The sequence below is a fragment of the Salvelinus sp. IW2-2015 genome, linkage group LG17 (assembly GCF_002910315.2).
Source record: "Salvelinus sp. IW2-2015 linkage group LG17, ASM291031v2, whole genome shotgun sequence".
NCBI lineage: Eukaryota > Metazoa > Chordata > Actinopteri > Salmoniformes > Salmonidae > Salvelinus > Salvelinus sp. IW2-2015.
Genome location: NC_036857.1, coordinates 5,376,790 through 5,396,739, shown reverse-complemented (window position 1 = coordinate 5,396,739; position 19,950 = coordinate 5,376,790). Strand labels below are relative to the sequence as shown.

Here is a 19,950-nt window from a genome sequence, read left to right as displayed (position 1 = left end):
CCTCCTCCACTCCAACATGTTGTCTTTTCCCTCCCTTATGTCCTTTCCTCCTCTCTCTCTCTCCATCCATAAATCCATCTCCCCTCTTCAGCATGTGTAGTTTCTGTTCCTTTTGTTTTTCCCTGGCAGTCCTTTTTTTAACTAGGCAAGTCAGTTAAGAACAAATTCTTATTTACAATGGCGGCCAAACCCGGACGACGCTGGGCCAATTGTGCGCCGCCCTATGGGWCTCCCAATCTCGGCCGGATGTGACACAGTCTGGATTCGAACCAGGGACTGTAGTGACGCCTCTTGCACCGACATGCAGTGCCTTAGACAGCTGCTCCACTCGGTAGGACAAGAACTCTTGAACATCAGATCGGACCTTACCTACCCCAATTCTGCCTTCTACTTCGACTCATCTGCCCTGGGCTCTCTGCAATTCAACCCTATCCGGGCTACCCAAGAGAAAATGTACGTATAGTCACTTAATAATAAGATGGATGACCTCAGATCGCGGATTTGCTACCAAAGGGACTCTCCGAATTGCAAATATTCTTTGTTTTTCAGAAACCGGTGCATCAAGTCTGACACCAACAGGCTCTTGAACAGCTTCTATTCCCAAACAATACGACTGATAAATAGATAACAAAATGACTACACAGACTGAGTTTACCTTGTAACTTCATTGACCTTTTATTTCAGTATTTGCACTGTCTCTATGCACACTCACAGGGCCCTACACACTCACACACACCCACACACACACTGTCACTCCATGTCCTCGCACATACAGTGCATTTGGAAAGTATTCAGACCCCTTCCATTTCCACATTCTGTTATGTTACAGCCTTATTCTAAAATTGATTTCAATCTACACAATACCCCTTAATGACRAAACAAAAACAGATTTTTAGAAATGTTATTAAATGTATTAAAAATAAAAAACAGATACCTTATTTACCTAAGTATTCAGATCCTATGAGACTCGAAATTGATCTCAGTTGCATCCTGTTTCCATTGATCATCCTTGAGATGTTTCTACAACTTGATTGGAGTCCAACTGTGGTAAATTCAATTAATTGGACATGATTTGGAAAGGCACATACCTGTCTACAAAAGAACCCACAGTTGACAGTGCAAGAACCAAGCCATGAGGTCGGAGGAATTGTTCGTAGAGCTCTGAGACAGGATTGTGTCGGCACAGGTCTGGGGAAGGGTACCAAAAAATGTCTACAGCATTGTAGGTCCCCAAGAACACAGTGGCCTCTATTATTMTTAAATGGGAGAAGTTTGGAACCACCAAGACTTCCTAGAGCTGGCTGCCCGGCCAAACTGAGCATTCGGGGTAGAAGGGCCTTGGTCAGGGAGGTGACCAAGAACCCGATGGTCACTCTGACAGATCTCCATAGTTCCTCTGTGGGGATGGGAGAACCTTTCAGAAGGACAACAATCTCTGCAGCACTCCACCAATCAGGCCTTTATGGTAGAGTGGCCAAACGGAAGCCACTTTTCAGTAAAAGCCTCATGACAGCCCGCTTGGAGTTTGCCAAAATKCACCTAAAGGACTCTGACCTACAAGATTCTCTGGTCTGATGAAATCTGAATGCCAAGCGTCACATCTGGAGGAAACCTGGCACCATACCTACGGTGAAGCATGGTGTGGCAGCATCATGCTGTGGGGATGTTTTTCAGTGACAGGGACTGGAAGACTAGTCAGGATCGAGAGAAAGATGAACAGAGCAAAGTACAGGTTTTAATGAAACCTGCTCCAGAGCACTCAGGCTCCTGCTCCAGAGCACCTCCCATCCAAGACAATGCAGGAGTGGCTTTGGGACAAGTCTCAATGTCCTTGAGGCCCAGCCAGAGCCCGGACTTGAACCCGATCGAACATCTCTGAAGAGACCTGTTTAAATATTTGCGCAGCAATGCTCCCCATCCAACGTGACAGATCTTGAGAGGATCTGCAGAGAAGAATGGGAGAAACTCCCCAAWWACAGGTGTGCCAAGCTTGTCATAACCGAGAAGACTCGAGGCTGTATACGCTGCCAAAGTGCTTCAACAAARTACTGAGTAAAGGGTCTGAATACTTACTTAAAAGTGAATATTTCTGTTTTTTATTTATAATACATTTGTAAACGTTTCTAAAAACCTGGTTTTGCTTTGTCATTATGGGGCATTGTGTGTAGATTGAGATTAGTTTTTCTTAATCCATTGTAGAATAAGGCTGTAACGTAACAAAGTGGAAAAAGTCTAGGGGTCTGAATACTTTCCGAAAGCATTGTACATTTTATACTGACTCTACACATCTGCACACCCACTCGCATACAAGCTGCTGCTACTCTGTTTATCTTATATCCTGTTGCCTAGTCACCTTACCCCTGTACATATCTACCTCCATCACTCCAGTATCCCTGCACATGTAATATGGTATTGGAACTGACTTTTTAAATATTTCCTGTATATAGTATGTTTACTTTGTGTGTGTGTGTATATATATATATATATATATATATATAATATATGGTTATTGCGTTGCTGAGTTTGCAAGGAAGGCATTTCACTGTACTTAAAAATGTGAAACTAAAATTGCATTAGAAGATCTAACTAATTAACTGAACTAGAAACAGTTCCTAATTCTTATCCAGAATATAAAGCTTCAGTCTATCTACTTCCTCTTATGTAGAGTGGTGACACAATGTACCTTAGTAGTCAAGCCTTATGACTAATCAACCTGCTCTACGGTCGGGATTAGATAGACCTGTTTGCTCAGAAATCTGCTTTGCATGTCAAAACTGCCCTGTCAGCACAAAGCAGACAGGTTAGCCTAGTAGAAACAGATTACAACATCAAAGATCCACCACCATATTTTACAGTAGGGATGAGCTATTTTCTGCATATGCATTGTTCTTTTGAGGCCAAGCCCACCTCTGGTGTGCGGTGGGTTTGGGTATATCTCTAATTTCTTGTCATATGACCATTAGCACTGGTTCCAATCCAAGTAACAATGCTGTTTAGCACCGCCTGGAATTTGCTATGTTCAGATSACAGGAAAAAGAGCTGTTTGAACGCACGCTCCAATGGCCTTCGAAAGAACAATGCATATGCAGAAAATACCTCGTCCATACTGTAAAATATGGTGGTGGATCTTTATGGGGCTATTTTGCTTCCACTGGGCCTGGGGCCCTTGTTAAGGTCAATGGCATCATGAGATTTACCAAGTACCAGGACATTTTTATCCCAAAACCTGGTTGCCTCTGCCAGGAGGCTGAAACTTGGCCTCAATCTTATCTTCCAGCAAGATAATTACCCTAAGCACACGTCAAAATCGACAAAGAAATAGTTAATTAACCACAAAATCAACATTTGCGATCTCCATCTCCGGACTTGAACCCCATTAAARACCTGTGGTTGAAGAGGACAGTCCATAAGCACAGATGAAGGTTATCAAGGATCTGGAAAGATTCTGTATGGAGGAATGGTCTAAGATCCCTCCCAAAGTTTTCTCCAATCTCATAAAACATTTTAGAAAAAGGCTGTATCATTATCCTTGCAAGGGGAGGGTTCTGGAGTATAGAAAACAGGGGATCCTACTTCCTAGTCTCTCCCTGAGTGATTTGTATTATAATTTGTATTTTATTTTTTAGCATGGAATATAGCTCAGTATTTGTATAATTTATTTTAGTTTTTTTTTGTCTGTCATTATCAATGGATCCAATAATTCTGTACCCTACTGGATATGGTTTTCAGGTTGACTATGCATATGTAACAGTATAACTTTAGTCCGTTCTCTCGCCCCGACCCGGGCACGAACCATGGACCCTCTGCACACATCAACAACAGTCACCCACGAAGCATCGTTACCCATCGCTGCACAAAAGCCGCGGCCCTTGCAGAGCAAGGGGAACCACTACTTCAAGGTTTCAGAGCAAGTGACGTCACCAACTGAAAGGCTGCTAGCGCGCACCACCGCTGCCTAGCTAGCCATTTCACATCAGTTACACATAACAATAATATGATTGTACACACTTAGTTAACCCTGATTCACTAACATGCCGTACTTATTGTCACGCATGTCGATATTCATAGTCAGCATCGATATAGTGGGCCGATTTACAATCCCCACACACAACGTAATGCAACAGCACATGACGTGAGTACAGTGTGAGTCAGATAAAGTACCATACTGTGTGTGTAAATCTCTGAGTATGTACGTTATGTATGCATGAGTAGGTTTGTAGACGTGTGTGCCCCTGAGGGTCTTATCATGTGCGTCATGGTGGTGCTGGGCTAGGTCAAACTCAGTCTTGTGCCTCTAAGGGGAGCCTCACTATGATTCATTAGTGTGTGTGTGAGAAGCTCTCTTGAAGTGAAAGATGTGTTTTGACAAATCGAGGTCTGTTGCTAACTTAAATAGGCCCTCTTTCCTGTCTCATCTCCTTCTCTTTTCATTTTCTCTCATCCTTTCCACTCCTCGCTCCCACTGACTGCAGTCACCTGAATTTTTTGTTGTTGCAAAAARTTATTGCTGGAGATGAAACGATGTTGAGTGTGTTAACCACCATGTCCCCTGATAGGAAGAGGAGATGTTTCGTCCCAACATGTTCTTCCTCCTGCTCCTGCCGCCCATCATCTTCGAATCAGGATACTCTCTACATAAGGTATGTGTGTACTTGCGTGCGTGCATGCATGTGTACGTATGTGTTTCTGTGTGTTTACGAGCGTGTGTCTGCGTGTGTTTCCTCTTGGTGTATTGGGATATTTGGTGCTCATCTCTCCACCTCCATGTGTTCTGGTTGCCAGGGTAACTTCTTCCAGAACATTGGTTCCATCACACTGTTTGCTGTCATTGGGACAGCCATCTCTGCCTTCATCGTAGGAGGAGGGATCTACTTCCTGGGACAGGTGAGGCTTCTAGAACTCTCCATTATGGTTGTGGGGTCCCCTGCAATTCCTGGGACAGATGGGCTTCTAGAACTCTCTATCTCCCCATTCCACATCTGTTGTAGCTAATCCACCACCAGGGCTTTACTGATAAGTAGTTAGTTTAGTTAGTTGTCTAGTTTTGGACTTTAATGTAGAATGTCTTGGAAATCACTGTAATAGAATGGCTTGGGGACCCCGGAGACCAGCTTGGAAATCGCTGTTCTAGAATTAAATTGATTTGCAATGAATTGATTTGTGTAAAAATAATTTTAAAAAACATATTCAAGATGTACAATGTATTCCCAGAGGTGATGGCACTTAAGTATGAATTAGAACGCATGTTTCCAAAGGTGTCCTCGACAGTAACATGTTTTTGGTAACATTTTTCATATGTTACCAAACATTTCACTGGCATTGACACAAGTGTGATTGCATTGTCAGTCTAGGAATATGTGTGAGAAACTGACAAACCTTTTACAAAACAACCACGAAACAAAGTGTGTGTGAGCAATCATTTGAGACATGCAGCTCTGTGTTGCAAACTGTTGTGCAATCCCACAATGGTTTGTATTGTAAATGTGTGATGTGTCCTGTTTTTCTCTCTTTCTCACAGGCTGATGTGATCTACAAGATGAGTATGACCGACAGGTGAGGAGATCAGCATGACTGTCTGACTGACTGGTGAGGAGATCCGCATGACTGTCTGACTGACTGGTGAGGAGATCAGCATGACTGTCCTGACTGGTGAGGAGTCCGCATGACTGTCTGACTGTGTGAGAGGTCCCGCATGACTGTCTGACTGGTGGAGGAGATCAGCATGACTGTCTGACTGACTGGTGAGGAGGTCGCATGACTGTCTGACTGACTGGTGAGGAGGTCGCATGACTGTCTGTGACTGGTGGGATCAGCATGACTTCGGACTGACTGGTGAGGAGATCCGCATGACTGTCTGACTGACTGGTGGAGATCAGCATGACTGTCTGACTGACTGGTGAGGAGGTCTCGCATGACTGTCTGTCTGACTGGTGAGGAGATCAGATGACTGTCTGACTGACTGGTGAGGAGATCCGCATGACTGTCTGACTGACTGGTGAGGGATCCGCATGACTGTCTGACTGACTGGTGAGGAGATCAGCCATGACTGTCTGTCTGACTGGTGAGGAGATCAGCATGACTGTCTGATGACTGGTGAGGAGATCGCAATGACTGTCTGACTGACTGGTGAGGAGATCAGCATGACTGTCTGACTTGACTGGTGAGGAGATCAGCATGACTGTCTGACTGACTGGTGAGGAGATCGCATGAGCTGTCTGACTGGATCTGGTGAGGAGATCCGCATGACTGTCTGACTGACTGGTGAGGAGATCCGCATGACTGTCTGACTGACTGGTGAGGAGATCCGCATGACTGTCTGGCTGACTGACTGGTGAGGAGATCCGCATGACTGTCTGGCTGACTGACTGGTGAGGAGGTCCGCATGACTGACTGACTGGTGAGGAGATCCGCATGACTGACTGGTGAGGAGATCCGCATGGCTTTCTGACTGACAGACTGACAGATGGGGAGTTTACCTGTGTAGCTACTAGGGTTGGGTGTTATCCTGATTTTTATACCTCATACCGTTAACATATATATATATACACCGAGTATACAAAACATTATGAACACCTGCTCTTTCCTTTATGTAGAGTGACCAGGGGAAAGCTGTGATCCTTATTGATGTCACTTGTTAAATCCATTTAAATCAGTGTAGGTGAAGGGGAGGAGACCGGTTAAAGAAGGATTTTTAAGCCTTGAGGCATAGATTGTGTATGTGTGCCATTCAGAGGGTGAATGGGCAAGACAAAAGATTTAAGTGCCTTTGAACGGGGTATGGTAGTAGGTGCCAGGCGTGCCAGTTTGTATCAAGAACTGCAACGCTGCTGGGTTTTTCATGCTCTAGTTTCCTGTGTGTATCAAGAATGGTCCCAGCGTCCCTGTGGAATGCTTTTGACACTTTGAAATGTCTCTGCCCAGACGAATTGAGGCTGTTCAGCAGCATAGCTGGAGCCAAATGCATAGCTGGAGCCCTGAGCCGGACATCATTTTATTTGTGATAATTTATTATAGATGGTTAACAGTGGCGCACCCTCCCTCAAACTCCGGTATACATATAAGGCTCAAGCATAGTAGCTACAGTGTCATCACGTAACAATAGTGGATCCTTAGCAGATATTTTTATATTTAACCTGGTAGGCCAGTTGAGAACAAGTTCTCATTTACAACTGCGACCTGGTCAAGATAAAGCAAAGYRGTGTGACAAAACAACAACACAGAGTTACACATAAACAAACGTACAGTCAATTACACAAAATAAATAAAAAAAGGAAGAATCTATGTACAGTGTGTGCAAATGTAGGGAAGTAGGTAATAAATAGGCCATAGAGGCTAAAACAATTACAGCTTAGCATTAATATTGGAGTGATATGTGCAGATGATGTGCAAGTAGAAATACTGGGGTGCAAGAGGGAAGGTATTGGGGATGAGGTAGTCGTGTGTGCAATTTACAGATTGGCTGTGTACAGGTACAGTGATCGGTAAGCTGCTCTGACAGCTTATGCTTAAAGTTAGAGAGGGAGATAAAAGACTCCAGCTTCAGAGATGTTTGCAATTCGTTCCAGTCATTGGCAGCAGATAACTGGAAGGAAAGGCAGCCAAAGTAAGTGTTGGCTTTGGGGAAGACCAGTGAAATATACCTGCTAGAGCGCGTGCTACGGGTGGGTGCTGCTATGGTGACCAGTGAGCTGAGATAAGGCGGGGCTTTACCTAGCAAATACTTATAGATGACCTGGTGCCAGTGGGTTTGGTGACGGATATGTAGTGAGGGCCAGCCAACGAGAGCATACAGGTCGCAGTGGTGGGTAGTATATGGGGCTTTGGTGATAAAACGGATGGCACTGTGATAGACTACATCCAGTTTGCTGAGTAGAGTGTTGGGGGCTATTTTGTAAATGACATCACCGAAGTCAAGGATCGGTAGAATAGTCAGTTTTACGAGGGTATGTTTGGCAGCATGAGTGAAGGAGGCTTTGTTGCGAAATAGGAAGCCGATTCTAGATTTAATTTTGGATTGGAGATGATTAATGTGAGTCTGGAAGGAGAGTTTGCAGTCTAACCAGACACCTAGGGATTTGTCGTTGTCCAAATATTGTAGGTCAGAACCGTCCAGAGTAATGATGCTAGTCGGGCGGGAGGGTGGGGGCAGCAATCGGTTGAAGAGCATGCACTTAGTTTTACTAGCATTTAAAAGCAGTTGGAGGCCACAGAAGGAGTGTTGTATTGCGTTGAAGCTCGTTTTGGAGGTTTGTTAGCACAGTGTCCAAAGAAGGGCCAGATGTATACAGAATGGTGTTGTCTGCGTAGAGGTGGATCAGAGAATCACCAGCAGCAAGAGCGACAAAATTGATATATACAGAGAAAAGAGTCGGCCCGAGAATTGAGCCCTGTGGCTCCCCCATAGAGACTGCCAGAGGTCTAGACAACATGCACGATTTGACACACTGAACTCTATCTGAGAAGTAGTTGGTGAACCAGGCAAGGCAGACTTTTGAGAAGCCCGGGCTGAGCATATGGATTGAGCATATTTCCAAAGGAGGGCAGCAGCCTTAGGATGAGGAAGTGGTGGGTTTGAAGGTTCACCCAATGTCTCTGTAGTCACATGCTGTGGAGTGTGTGTGTTTTCAGTAGTCAGTCTGTTTTCGTGAGTCACTCTCTGCCTTTCTGTCTATATGTTTTCACTGACTGTGTTATCTACCCGTTTCCTACTGTTTTTAACCATGATAAGAACAGCCTGTAAAATAATTGCAATTCCAAAGCTTTGTCCAACAAATTCTTGTCCCTCTCCCTCCTGAAGCTTTGCGTTTGGTTCTCTGATCTCGGCTGTGGACCCCGTAGCAACCATCGCCATCTTCAATGCTCTCAACGTGGACCCTGTCCTCAACATGCTGGTGTTTGGAGAGAGCATCCTCAACGATGCTGTCTCTATCGTACTCACCAAGTACGTACTCCTCCTCCTCATCCCCTCTTTCTTCTTCCTTCTCATACTGTTTTATCAAGGCACTAGATTTTATCAAGGCACTACATGTACATCTTCTGGTGAAGGCCAGTATAATGTGTGTAATTCTTAGTCAGTGCACTCACCCTTTGTCCCTGTGTTGTAATTCTAAATGTCAGATGAGCTACCATGCCTTGGAGTTGGTATCCCCTTTTTGCRGCTGTAACAGCCTCTACTGTTCAGGGAAGGATTTACACTAGATGTTGGGCTATTATTGCAGGGACTTGCTTCTATTCAGCCACTAAAGCATTAGTGAGGTCGGCCACTGATATTGGGTGATTAGGCCTGACTCGCAGTCAGCCTTCCAATTTGTCCCAAAAGTGTGCGACGGGGTTGAGGTCAGGGCTCTGTGCAGGCCAGTCAAGTTTTTCCACACCGATCTCGACAAACCATTTCTGTATGGACCTTGCTTTGTGCACTGGGGCATTATCATGCTGAAATAGGAAAGGGCCTTCCCCAAACTGTTGCTAATAAGTTGGAAACACAGAATTATCTAGAATGTCATGGAATGCTGTAGCGTTAAGTTGTCCCTTTACTGGAACTAAGTAGCCTAGCCCGAACCATGAAAAACAGCCTTTCCTCCACCAAGCTTTACAGTTGGCACTATGGATTGGGGCAGGTAGCTTTCTCCTGGCATCCGCCAAACCCAGATTCCTCTATCGGACTGCCAGATGGTGAAGTGTGAATCATCACTCCAGAGAAAGCGTTTCCACTCCTACAGAGTCCCATGGCAGCGAGCTTTACACCAATCCAGCTGAAGCTTTGCATTGCGCATGGTGATCTTAGGCTTGTGATCTTCTAAGGTCCCGACGAACAGTTCTTGTGCTGACGTTGCTTTCGAAGGCAGTTTGGAACTTGGTAGTCAGTGTTGCAACCGAGGACAGATGATTTTTACGAGCTACATGCTTCAGCCCTCAGTGGTCCCGTTCTGTTAGCTTTTGAGGCCTACCACTTTGTGGCTGAGCCGCTGTTGCTCCTAGATATTCCACTTCACAATAACATTGCTTACAGTTGACCAGGGCAACTCTTGCAGGGCAGAAATTTGACGAACTGACTTATTGGAAAGCTGGAATCCTATGACGGTGCCATGTTGAAAGTCACTGAGCTCTTCAGTAAGGCCATTCTACTGCCAATCTCTCTCTGTCATGGTGCTCTCAGGTGTAGCCTCGCCTGTATACATTAAATGAACCCATGCACAGTTGGCCGCTGATAGCGGGTGTTACCCACTTATGGGAACACCTTCCTAGAGCGCAGCAGACTTGGGAGGCCGATGACATCACGGATTAACATCAGATTAACTCCTTGAATGCCCTACTGCTTGAAGTTTGCAGTTCAATGCGCACTTTGCACTGTTTCTCTAGAGTTAAATCTGATCAAGCCTGAACTGCGCGATGTCGTAGGGAGTTGTAGTTTCCAACAGGCCAATATTCTACGTAGTTTAGTGTAGAAAATGTGGTAATTGACTACAATGATCAACTTTGTCCAGTCTTTGTTTCTTTTATGCCTACTACACTAGGTTGTAGCTTCGGGTGTTGCAGACACTGAGAGTGATGAGACAGAAGGGGGATAGAGAGCAGTTGCTACTGTATCTCTACCTGAAAATACATGATCTAAGAGTGAGTGATAGGTGGTATTCAGCAGTCATAAAAATATGCCTTATTTACTTTGAAGAACTACAAAATAGTGATTTTGTCAGACAGCATATGCAGCAGCTCTGTAGAGATGAGATGATGACTTGGAATGAAATAATAAAGTCATCAAATAAAACAAATGTAATACAACCTGAAATATTTTGGTAATGTCAGTAAGTAATGGGCTGTCACTACCATCATGGGACTTGTATTCATTTTTTAAATTCAGTGTTACAACGTTCAACCCATATAATGCGGAGTGCATTTAATGTAAAAAATAAATACAAATTTGATTATTTTTTTTATGATCTAACTAAAACTGAACCGACCTCCAAAAGCACTAATCACTCAGTACTACAGGTTAGTTTTAGAGTTCTCAGAAAATGACCTTGTTTGTTTTCAGACATCAGATATACTGTGTTCCTTGTGTCATCTTTGACTGGCTAGGTCACAGGAAAATAGTTGTCACGTCTCCGATGTGTACAGAGCAATCTGATAACCCTGTGTTGGGAGAACAGGTTCTCACACAGACGGGCAGGAAGACACACACACACTTATGCACATTGCAGATAGTAGATTGAGAGAAGGTTAACCATTTTGTTTTTGTGATGCAACGTGACTGCCCTCTTGCGTGACATATTACTGCATGAATGAATGAATGAATTACATTTTTTATTTTCAAGTCAAATCGCCAATTGGCAACCCATCCCTTATGGTATTAATTGACACATAAGCAAACATTAAAACAATTCACTATGGTAATTAAATAAACAATTCTTCCGGTGTTATCTGCATTGCGCATCACATATGGAGTGAAAAAAAACTGCATTTTGGATGAGTTACACTATTGCCTTCTGGCAAAATAAAAAGTATATACACTTGAAGGCTGAGTCTTTTAGGTCAAATGGGTTACATATTCCCTCCCCAAGGTAATGTAATTATTGACTAACAAAACCATATGAAACGCTCTATACCTAACATCACCATGATGTATTCTTTCTCTCTTTATGTCATTGTGTCGTTCAGTACGGCCGAGGGCTTTGCCCGGGATGATAACTCCATGGTAACGGGCTGGGAGACATTCCTCCAGGCGTTGGGATACTTCCTCAAGATGTTCTTCGGTTCCGCTGCCCTTGGAACCCTCACCGGACTCATATCTGCCATTGTATCTTCTCTGTGTGTGTGATTGAGTGTTTTGTGTAGTATGTTGATAATATTCCCATTTAACATGTTCATACACCTTGTAAACACGAGCCTGTTACTGTTTTACCCTTGACCCCTGTGCCAGTTCCTGAAACACTTTGACTTGAGGAAGACTCCGTCTTTAGAGTTTGGCATGATGATCATCTTTGCGTACCTGCCCTACGGCCTGGCAGAGGGCATTAAACTCTCTGGTGAGTCCTCATGTCAGTGTAATATCAAGCACACAATGGAATGTCATGAATTGTTCTATGCATTTGCTCCCCTCTCGTTCACCCCTCTATCTCTCTGTGCAGGTATCATGTCTATCCTGTTTTCGGGGATCGTGATGTCACACTACACCCATCACAACCTGTCTCCTGTCACTCAGATCCTAATGCAGCAGACCCTCCGCTCGGTGGCCTTCATGTGTGGTTAGCACTTGTCTTTCTGCCTCACAAGTCCTTTCCCCCATATCCTGTTGTAAAAAACACTGACTTGTGTTATTTATTTTTAACCAGGTAAGACACATTGAGGTTAAAAACCTATTTTTCGAGGGTAGCCTGGCAAGAAGGCAAAACAGGGAAATCGCAGCGTGAACATAAAATATTACAGACAAATACACACAAAAGACAGTGTCACAAGTTTGTTTTCTACTCCACAGAGACTTGCGTGTTTGCTTTCCTGGGTCTCTCCATCTTCAGCTTCCCTCACAAGTTTGAGCTTTCCTTCGTCATCTGGTGTATAGTAAGTACTCCCAATCTGTAGTGACCAGGTATAGCCTAGCATTACTACCAATCTGTAGTGACCAGGTATAGCCTAGCATTACTACCAATCTGTAGTGACCAGGTATAGCCTAGCATTACTACCAATCTGTAGTGACCAGGTATAGCCTAGCATTACTACCAATCTGTAGTGACCAGGTATAGCCTAGCATTACTACCAATCTGTAGTGACCAGGTATAGCCTAGCATTACTACCAATCTGTAGTGACCAGGTATAGCTAGCAATGTTCCCTCTAAGATGCTCCCCGGGACTGCCAAGCAGAAGAAATATCAGCGCACACAGAGAAACACGAAATGTAACTTTTCCCCGTTAACACTATCAACGTTTCCCTTTACTGTAGGAATTGTGATCGACTCAACACAATATTAGCCACTTTCAATGCAACATACCGAAACTGACTATGCAAGACTTAGTGTGCAAAAATAACTATGCAAGAGATATTGTTGTAGGCAGAACTCATCAGAGTAGTATTTTATTGCATTGACAGGCACACCACAGGCCCGGTGCGCCATAACCAATCAGGCCTGCAGTAGGCCTATATGCAAATTCACCGTTGCCATATATGTATCTGTGCCATTCACTTTGAACTGGACTGTTTTTTTACAGCATGACTGGTCGTGAGTAGATGCGCTTGTTTTGAGATCCAAGCGAGAGCTACAGGGACATGTGCACATATGTACATTTGTTCATATCCTTTGCTCGTTAGTAGGTTATTAACCCAGTTATGGGTAATTTGTTGTCAGCAATGGGGGAGTTATTGCTTCCTACAAGAGCACAAAACGTGCGCATTTCTAGACATCTTTGAAAAGTGACTTAGGTAAAAAAGCTATTTTTTTTGTCTTAAAGGGGCAGTGTTATATTTTGAGAGGCTTGAATAAGCTAAGTAGCCAATAGTCAGAGGGTAGCATCATTTATGATTCTCTGTAATAATGGTATGGGAATAATGATGCATTTTATTTTGTAAAGGGGTTTCTTGCATCAAACACAACATTTTCAGTCTCCTGCTTGTCTGAAGGTTAACAGGTTAATGTCAAGCCCTGCATGTTTTTTTTTTTTTAAAGTCTCATGGAATGTAGGCCTACATTGAACTGCACAAATTGGCTGATACTGTAGGCTGAACAGCTATTTCCATGTTAAAATGTTATGGGATGCATTTTCTCTGTTTTTGATGGTAGGCCTACATTATGATCAAATAGTCACAGTAGCCTACTTGGCCACTGTTAAAACACATTTAAAGTGGGTACAGCATCAGTGTTCACAGTAAACACGCAACAGAACTTTCACAACTTTCAAGTTTGCACTCAGCAGACCTGCAATTTGCTCAGTGATGAGGGAACATTGCCACCTAGTGTTAGCATTCTATACTACAACGGGTTGAGCCGAGATGTGGACATAAGGGTAGGGTTAGGGTTGAACCAGGATGTGGACCTGAATCGAGGGTTGAACCAGGATGAGGAAATGAAGCTAGGGGTAGAGGTTAGGTGTTTAACCAGGATGTGGATGTGAAGCTAGGGTTAGGGTTGAACCAGGATGTGGACCTGAAGCGAGGGTTGAACCAGGATGAGGAAATGAAGCTAGGGGTAGATTAGGTCTGTGTGTGTGTGTGTAGTGTGTGTGTGTGTGTGGTTGTGTGTGTGTGTGCTGTGTGTGCGCGCAGATATTTTGTGTGCATAAGATATGATGCATGTTAGAATGTGACACAATACAGGATGCCTACAGTCCTACCAGCTTGTCTCTCTTATCCCCATACTGTCTGCAGCCTGTCAACCAGCAGTAACAATAGATGTTAACAAATTATTTACCTTGATGAGCACACAGAGGCTTCATCAGTTGTGCTATAACACAGGATGTGGCTTTGCAGCTAGTCGGGTTTGAGGGTTGAAGCGCACAACGTTGTGGACTAAGCGAGTGTGAGTTGCACAAGGCATAGGAAATCAGCTGGCTGGAGTATGAGTTGGTCTACAAAATGTTGTAGACCAGAACGGATTGTGAAATGGCGATATGAGAGCTAGGGGATGTAGAATCTAGAGCCAAGAGTGATCTACGAGGACCTGAAGCGAGGGTTTGAACCAGGATGAGGGATAAGTTAAGCTTAGGGTTAGAGTTAGGTGTTTAACCAGGATGTGGATGTGAAGCTGGGTTAGGGTGTTGAACCAGAATGTGGACATTAGGCTTGGATCAGGGTTGAACCAGGATAAGGACATGAAGTTAGGACTATAGTGTAGGGTTTGTCCAGGATGTGGACATTAAGCTAGGTTAGGGGTAGAGGTTAGGGGTAGACGGTAGGGTGAGGGCGCAAGGTTAGCTGTTGTGGCTGAGCTTTGTATTCTACCTCTTTCCAGGTGTTGGTGTTAGTAGGTCGGGCCGTGAACATTTTCCCGCTCTCCTACCTGCTCAACTTCTTTCAGAGATCACAAGATCACGCCCAAGATGATGTTCATCATGTGGTTCAGTGGTAAGTAGAGCATTTCTTCACTACTCTAATACACCTCCATCGGTTTGGCTCTACTGTCCATCCCTCTCTCCCTGTTCTTGTCTCGCTCCATCCCTCTCTCCCTGTTTCTTGTCTCGCTCCATCCCCTTCCGTGCTCCCCTGGTTTCTGGTTGCTGCTGCCATCCCTCTCTCCCCTGTTCTTGTCTCGCTCCATCCCTCTCTCCCCTGTTCTTGTCTCGCTCCATCCCTCTCTCCCCTGTTCTTGTCTCGCTCCATCCCTCACTCCTTTCTTCTGTTAGGTCTGAGAGGTGCCATCCCCTATGCCCTGAGTCTTCATCTTGGTCTAGAGCCAATAGAGAAGCGCCAGTTGATTGGCACCACCACCATCATCATTGTCCTCTTCACCATCCTCCTCCTCGGCAGTGGGACCATGCCCCTCATTCGCATCATGGACAACGAGGAGAGCCAATCCCGACGCAAGAGCAAGAAGGACATCAACCTCAGCAAGACTGAGAAAATGGTAAAAAATWAAATCCTGGCAGTAATTTACCCTAGTTTATGTAGACATACACGAGCAGACAGATGTTAATGAACACACCAGCACTCTCTTTCTGGTAAAGAGGTATCTTGTGGTGTTGCCTCCTCTCATATGCTTCAGTTCCTTCCTGTTGTTTCAAGTTTTGTCACGTGCACAGGTACAGCGAAATAACTTTCTTGCTAATTCTAAACCCAACAATGCAGTAATCAGTTCCACTGTAGTACTAAAAATAACATACGGTGGAACAAAAACACACAAAAAATAAGAACAGGAGAAAGTAAGAAGCTATCTACAGGGTCAGTTCAGTACCATATTTACAATGTGCAGGGATTCTGGAGTGGTAGAGGTATGTACATATAGTGTATGTGGACACACCTTCAAATTAGTGGCTTCGGCTATTTCAGCCACACCCGTGTATAAAACCCAGCACTCAGCCGTACAACCTCCATAGACAAACAGTTGAATGGCCTTACTGAAGAGCTCAGTGACTTTCAACGTGACACCGTCAGTGGATGCCACCTTTCCAACAAGTCGTCAGTTTGTAAAATGTCTGCCCTGCTTGAGGTGCCCCGGTCAACTGTAAGTGCTGTTACTGTGAAGTGGAAACATCTAGGAGCAACAACGGCTCAGCAGCGAACTGGTAGGCCACACAAGCTGACAGAACGGGACTGCAGAGTGCTGAAGTGCACAGCGCGTAATTGTCTGTCCTTGGTTGCAACACTACCGAGTTCCAAACTGCCTCTGGAAGCAACGTCAGCACAAGAACTGTTCGCTGGGAGCATCATGAAATGGGTTTCCATGGCTGAGCAGCCGCACACAAGCCTAAGATCACCATGCGCAATGCAAAGCGTCAGCTGGATTGGTGTAAAGCTCGCTGCCATTGGACTCTGTAGGAGTGGAAACGCGTTCTCTGGAGTGATGACTCACACTTCACCATCTGGCAGTCCGATAGAGGGGTCTGGGTTTGGCGAATGCCAGGAGAACGCTACCTGCCCGAATGCATAGTGCCAACTGTAAATTTTGGTGGTGGTGGAATAATGGTCTAGTGCTGTTTTTCATGGTTCGGGCCCCTTAGTTCCAGTGAAGGGAAATCTTAATGCTACAGCATACAATGACATTCTAGACTATTCTGTGTTTCCAACTTTGTGGCAACAGTTTGGGGAAGGCCCTTTCCTGGTTCAGCATAATGTGTTGGAGCGTGAGTGTGTAGAGTACCGTCATTTCAGTGTTGTGGTGTTGCATCTCCTCTCGTATGGCGTCAGTCACTTCCTGTTGTCTCAGTGTTGTGGTGTATGGCGTCAGTCACTTCCTGTTGTTTGTGTTGTGGTGTTGCCTCTCCTCTGGCGTCAGTCACTTCCTGTTGTTTGTGTTGTGGTGTTCCCTCTCCTCTTGTATGGCATCAGTCACTTCCTGTTGTTTGTGCTTGTGTGTTGCATCTCCTCTCGTATGGCGTCAGTCACTTTCCTGTACTGTCTTTGTGTGGTGTGGCTTTCCTCTCCTATTCGTCAGTCACTTCCTGTCTGTTTGTTTTGTGTTGCTTCTCCTCTCGTATGGCGTCAGTCACTCCTTTGTCTGTGTTGTTGGTGTTGCTCTCCTCTCGTTTTTGGCGTCATCACTTCCTGTTTCGTTGTGGTGTTGCATCTCCTCTCTATGCGTCAGTCATTCCTCCTTTGTTTGTTTTGGTGTTGCCTCTCCTCTCGGTATGGCGTCAGTCACTTCCTGTTGTCTGTTTGTGGTGTTGCTCTCCTCTCCGCTTTATCTTGCAGCGTCAGTCACTCCTGTTGTACTGTGTTTTTATGTTGCTCTCCTTCTCGCTAATGCCGTCAGTCACTTTCTGTTCGTCCTTGTTGGGTGTTGCTTCTCCTCAACTCTCTTATAATGCTCAGTCCCACTATTCTGTTTCTGTTTGTTTTCGTGTTGCTTCATCCTTCTCTTTAATTCATTATGGCGCCTTCCTCAGCACTTTCCTTCTTCGCGTGTTTTTGTTTGACTTCTTCCTTACCGTATAATCGCTAGTGTCTAGATCATCTTCCGCCTTGTTTTTTTATTTGTGTTCCTTCTTCCTCTCGTATGGCGTCAGTCACTTCCTGTTGTCTGTGTTGTGGTGTTGCCTCTCCTCTCGTATGGCATCAGTCACTTCCTGTTGTCTGTGTTGTGGTGTTGCTTCTCCTCTCGTATGGCGTCAGTCACTTCTTGTTGTCTGTGTTGTGGTGTTGCTTCTCCTCTCGTATGGCATCAGTCACTTCTTGTTGTCTCAGTGTTGTGGTGTATGGCGTCAGTCACTTCCTGTTGTGGTGTTGCTTCTCCTCTCGTATGGCATCAGTCACTTCTTGTTGTCTCAGTGTTGTGGTGTACGGCGTCAGTCACTTCCTGTTGTCTGTGTTGTGGTGTTGCCTCTCTTCATATGGTGTCAGTCCCTTCCTGTTGCCTCAGTGAGAGGAAAACTTCAAAGGCCTTACACACGCAAGCATCAGTCACATGAGACCAGAGCACGAGGCAGATTGCAAACAATAGAACAATTTCGTCAGCCTTTCTTCCTCCCTCAATCTCTTTCTCACTAGTTCATTCATCCCTCTGCTTTCCCCCTCTTTCTTGTCCCCCCTCCCTCCCTTCGTTCTCCTCCTACGTCCCTCCCTCTGTTCTCCTCCCTTCTCTTCCCTCCCCCTGTCCCCAGGGTAATGCTTTAGAGTTGGAGCACCTGTCTGAGTTGACAGAGGAGGAGTATGAGGCTCAGATCTACCAGAGACGGGACCTGAAGGGCTTCATGTGGCTGGACGCTAAATACCTCAACCCATTCTTCACACGACGACTCACACAGGAGGTAACGGCCATTTCAACAGCAAGTGTGTGAGACATGTAATCCCACCTTGGTTTTAGCAGTGCCACTCTCCCTGACCCCATGTTTTATTGGTGTATACACGTGCATGCACACATGTTCATATTTGATTCATAAGCACCCAGTCATATTAGTTTGAAAGATGCCTATATCTGCCTTGACTTTCTCAGATGTATTCTGTTGCTGTGAGTTTGAGTTTATTTTCTGTGTGTGTTCCAGGACCTCCTCCATGGTCGGATCCAGATGAAAACTCTGACCAATAAGTGGTACGAGGAGGTCCGACAGGGCCCGTCTGGTTCTGAGGACGTTGAAGACGAGAATGAGCTACTCTGAACCCAACACATTGATGAATGGGCGGGAAGATGAACCGAGCCTGTGTCCTGGATTCAGAGTGTATGAAAGGACAGGAGACTGCAGAGAGGAACGCTTGTGGAGGAAAACCACTTGATTCTGTTTCTTCCTTGCATGTGTCACCTGTGTGTTCTTGACCACTAATGACTAGTTTCATTCTCTGTGGACTACACCACTCTGCAGCCCCCCCCCCCCCCCCCCTTCACACCACTACCACTCCTCTACACTGGAGCACACTATTTGATTTGAGCCAATCCAAAATGCACTGTCTGTGATGTCTGACAAACCGGGTGATACTGAGAACTGGCGATCACACATGAATTTGCCATTATACCATGTAATGATAGTAAAATAGTTTTGACGATGAGGCTTTTCCATGTGCCAGCATGTTATTACTCAGCTCTACACAGTAACTACAGATAAGGTACATGGAACATTGATTGAATCGTGGCTAAAGGATAGTGGCCAAATTCTGACCCTTGTGTGTCTATGTAGTTACATTACTTTTCCCAAGAAAACAGATTCTATGTAACTCCATTTTATTTGAGAGGTTTTGAGGACACGGGTTAGAAAAGCAGGTTGAAGGGAATCAGAAAGCAACTCCTGTGAAGAGAGAAGCCTCTAGTGAAGCAATATTGGAGTTACCGTTTAGTTCACCTTTCAATGTGCTTTTACATATGCTGATAACTAGATGTTCTGGTAACACAATTTGAATGTTTGCTTTATAAACTACTTATAAGCATTATTGCAAGAATATATATTTTTTGTATGATACCAGGTAATATTATAACATTATGTAGTTATGATTATTTGATTATAATTGTGATAGTAGTTGAAAACAGTTTATAAGCAGGATCTTTAATAAGGCGATATCAGAGTATTATTTTTTTCATGTGAATCACTTTATGATGGAGACAAGGCACCAATGAATGTCTGTGTGACGGGGGTGGAGGTCTTGTTTAGTTATTTATTTATCTTTTATATTTAATTTGTTGCWGGGATGAAGGCTTTTCTGTAAACTCTTGTTACACTGGGCACTGCTGAATAACACGATGATGAGGATCATGATGATAGAATGTGGTATTTTTAATTTGAAAAGAATTGGCTTGGAGTTATACATAATACAGACATGGCTTGTCATGTGATTCATTCTTGGCTTTAGTTATTCCTCAYGCCTATCCAACCCTCTCAGATCAA

The 19,950-nt window shown here is 44.5% G+C and overlaps 1 protein-coding gene across 1 annotated transcript in view; it reads left to right on the top strand.

Moving 5' to 3' along the window:
• The window catches only part of LOC111976696 (solute carrier family 9 member 8), a 25,962-nt gene extending 6,464 nt beyond the window's left edge, over window positions 1–19,498 (top strand). Inside the window, 13 exon segments of the mRNA XM_024005725.2 lie at window positions 4,557–4,640; window positions 4,783–4,884; window positions 5,519–5,553; window positions 8,798–8,941; window positions 11,656–11,794; window positions 11,918–12,023; window positions 12,126–12,242; window positions 12,473–12,555; window positions 14,937–14,996; window positions 14,998–15,049; window positions 15,328–15,548; window positions 18,241–18,387; window positions 18,622–19,498. Of these exon segments, the coding sequence (XP_023861493.1) occupies window positions 4,557–4,640; window positions 4,783–4,884; window positions 5,519–5,553; window positions 8,798–8,941; window positions 11,656–11,794; window positions 11,918–12,023; window positions 12,126–12,242; window positions 12,473–12,555; window positions 14,937–14,996; window positions 14,998–15,049; window positions 15,328–15,548; window positions 18,241–18,387; window positions 18,622–18,735 (1,404 nt within the window). The 3' untranslated portion in view covers window positions 18,736–19,498.
• Window positions 19,499–19,950: the final 452 nt, after the last annotated feature.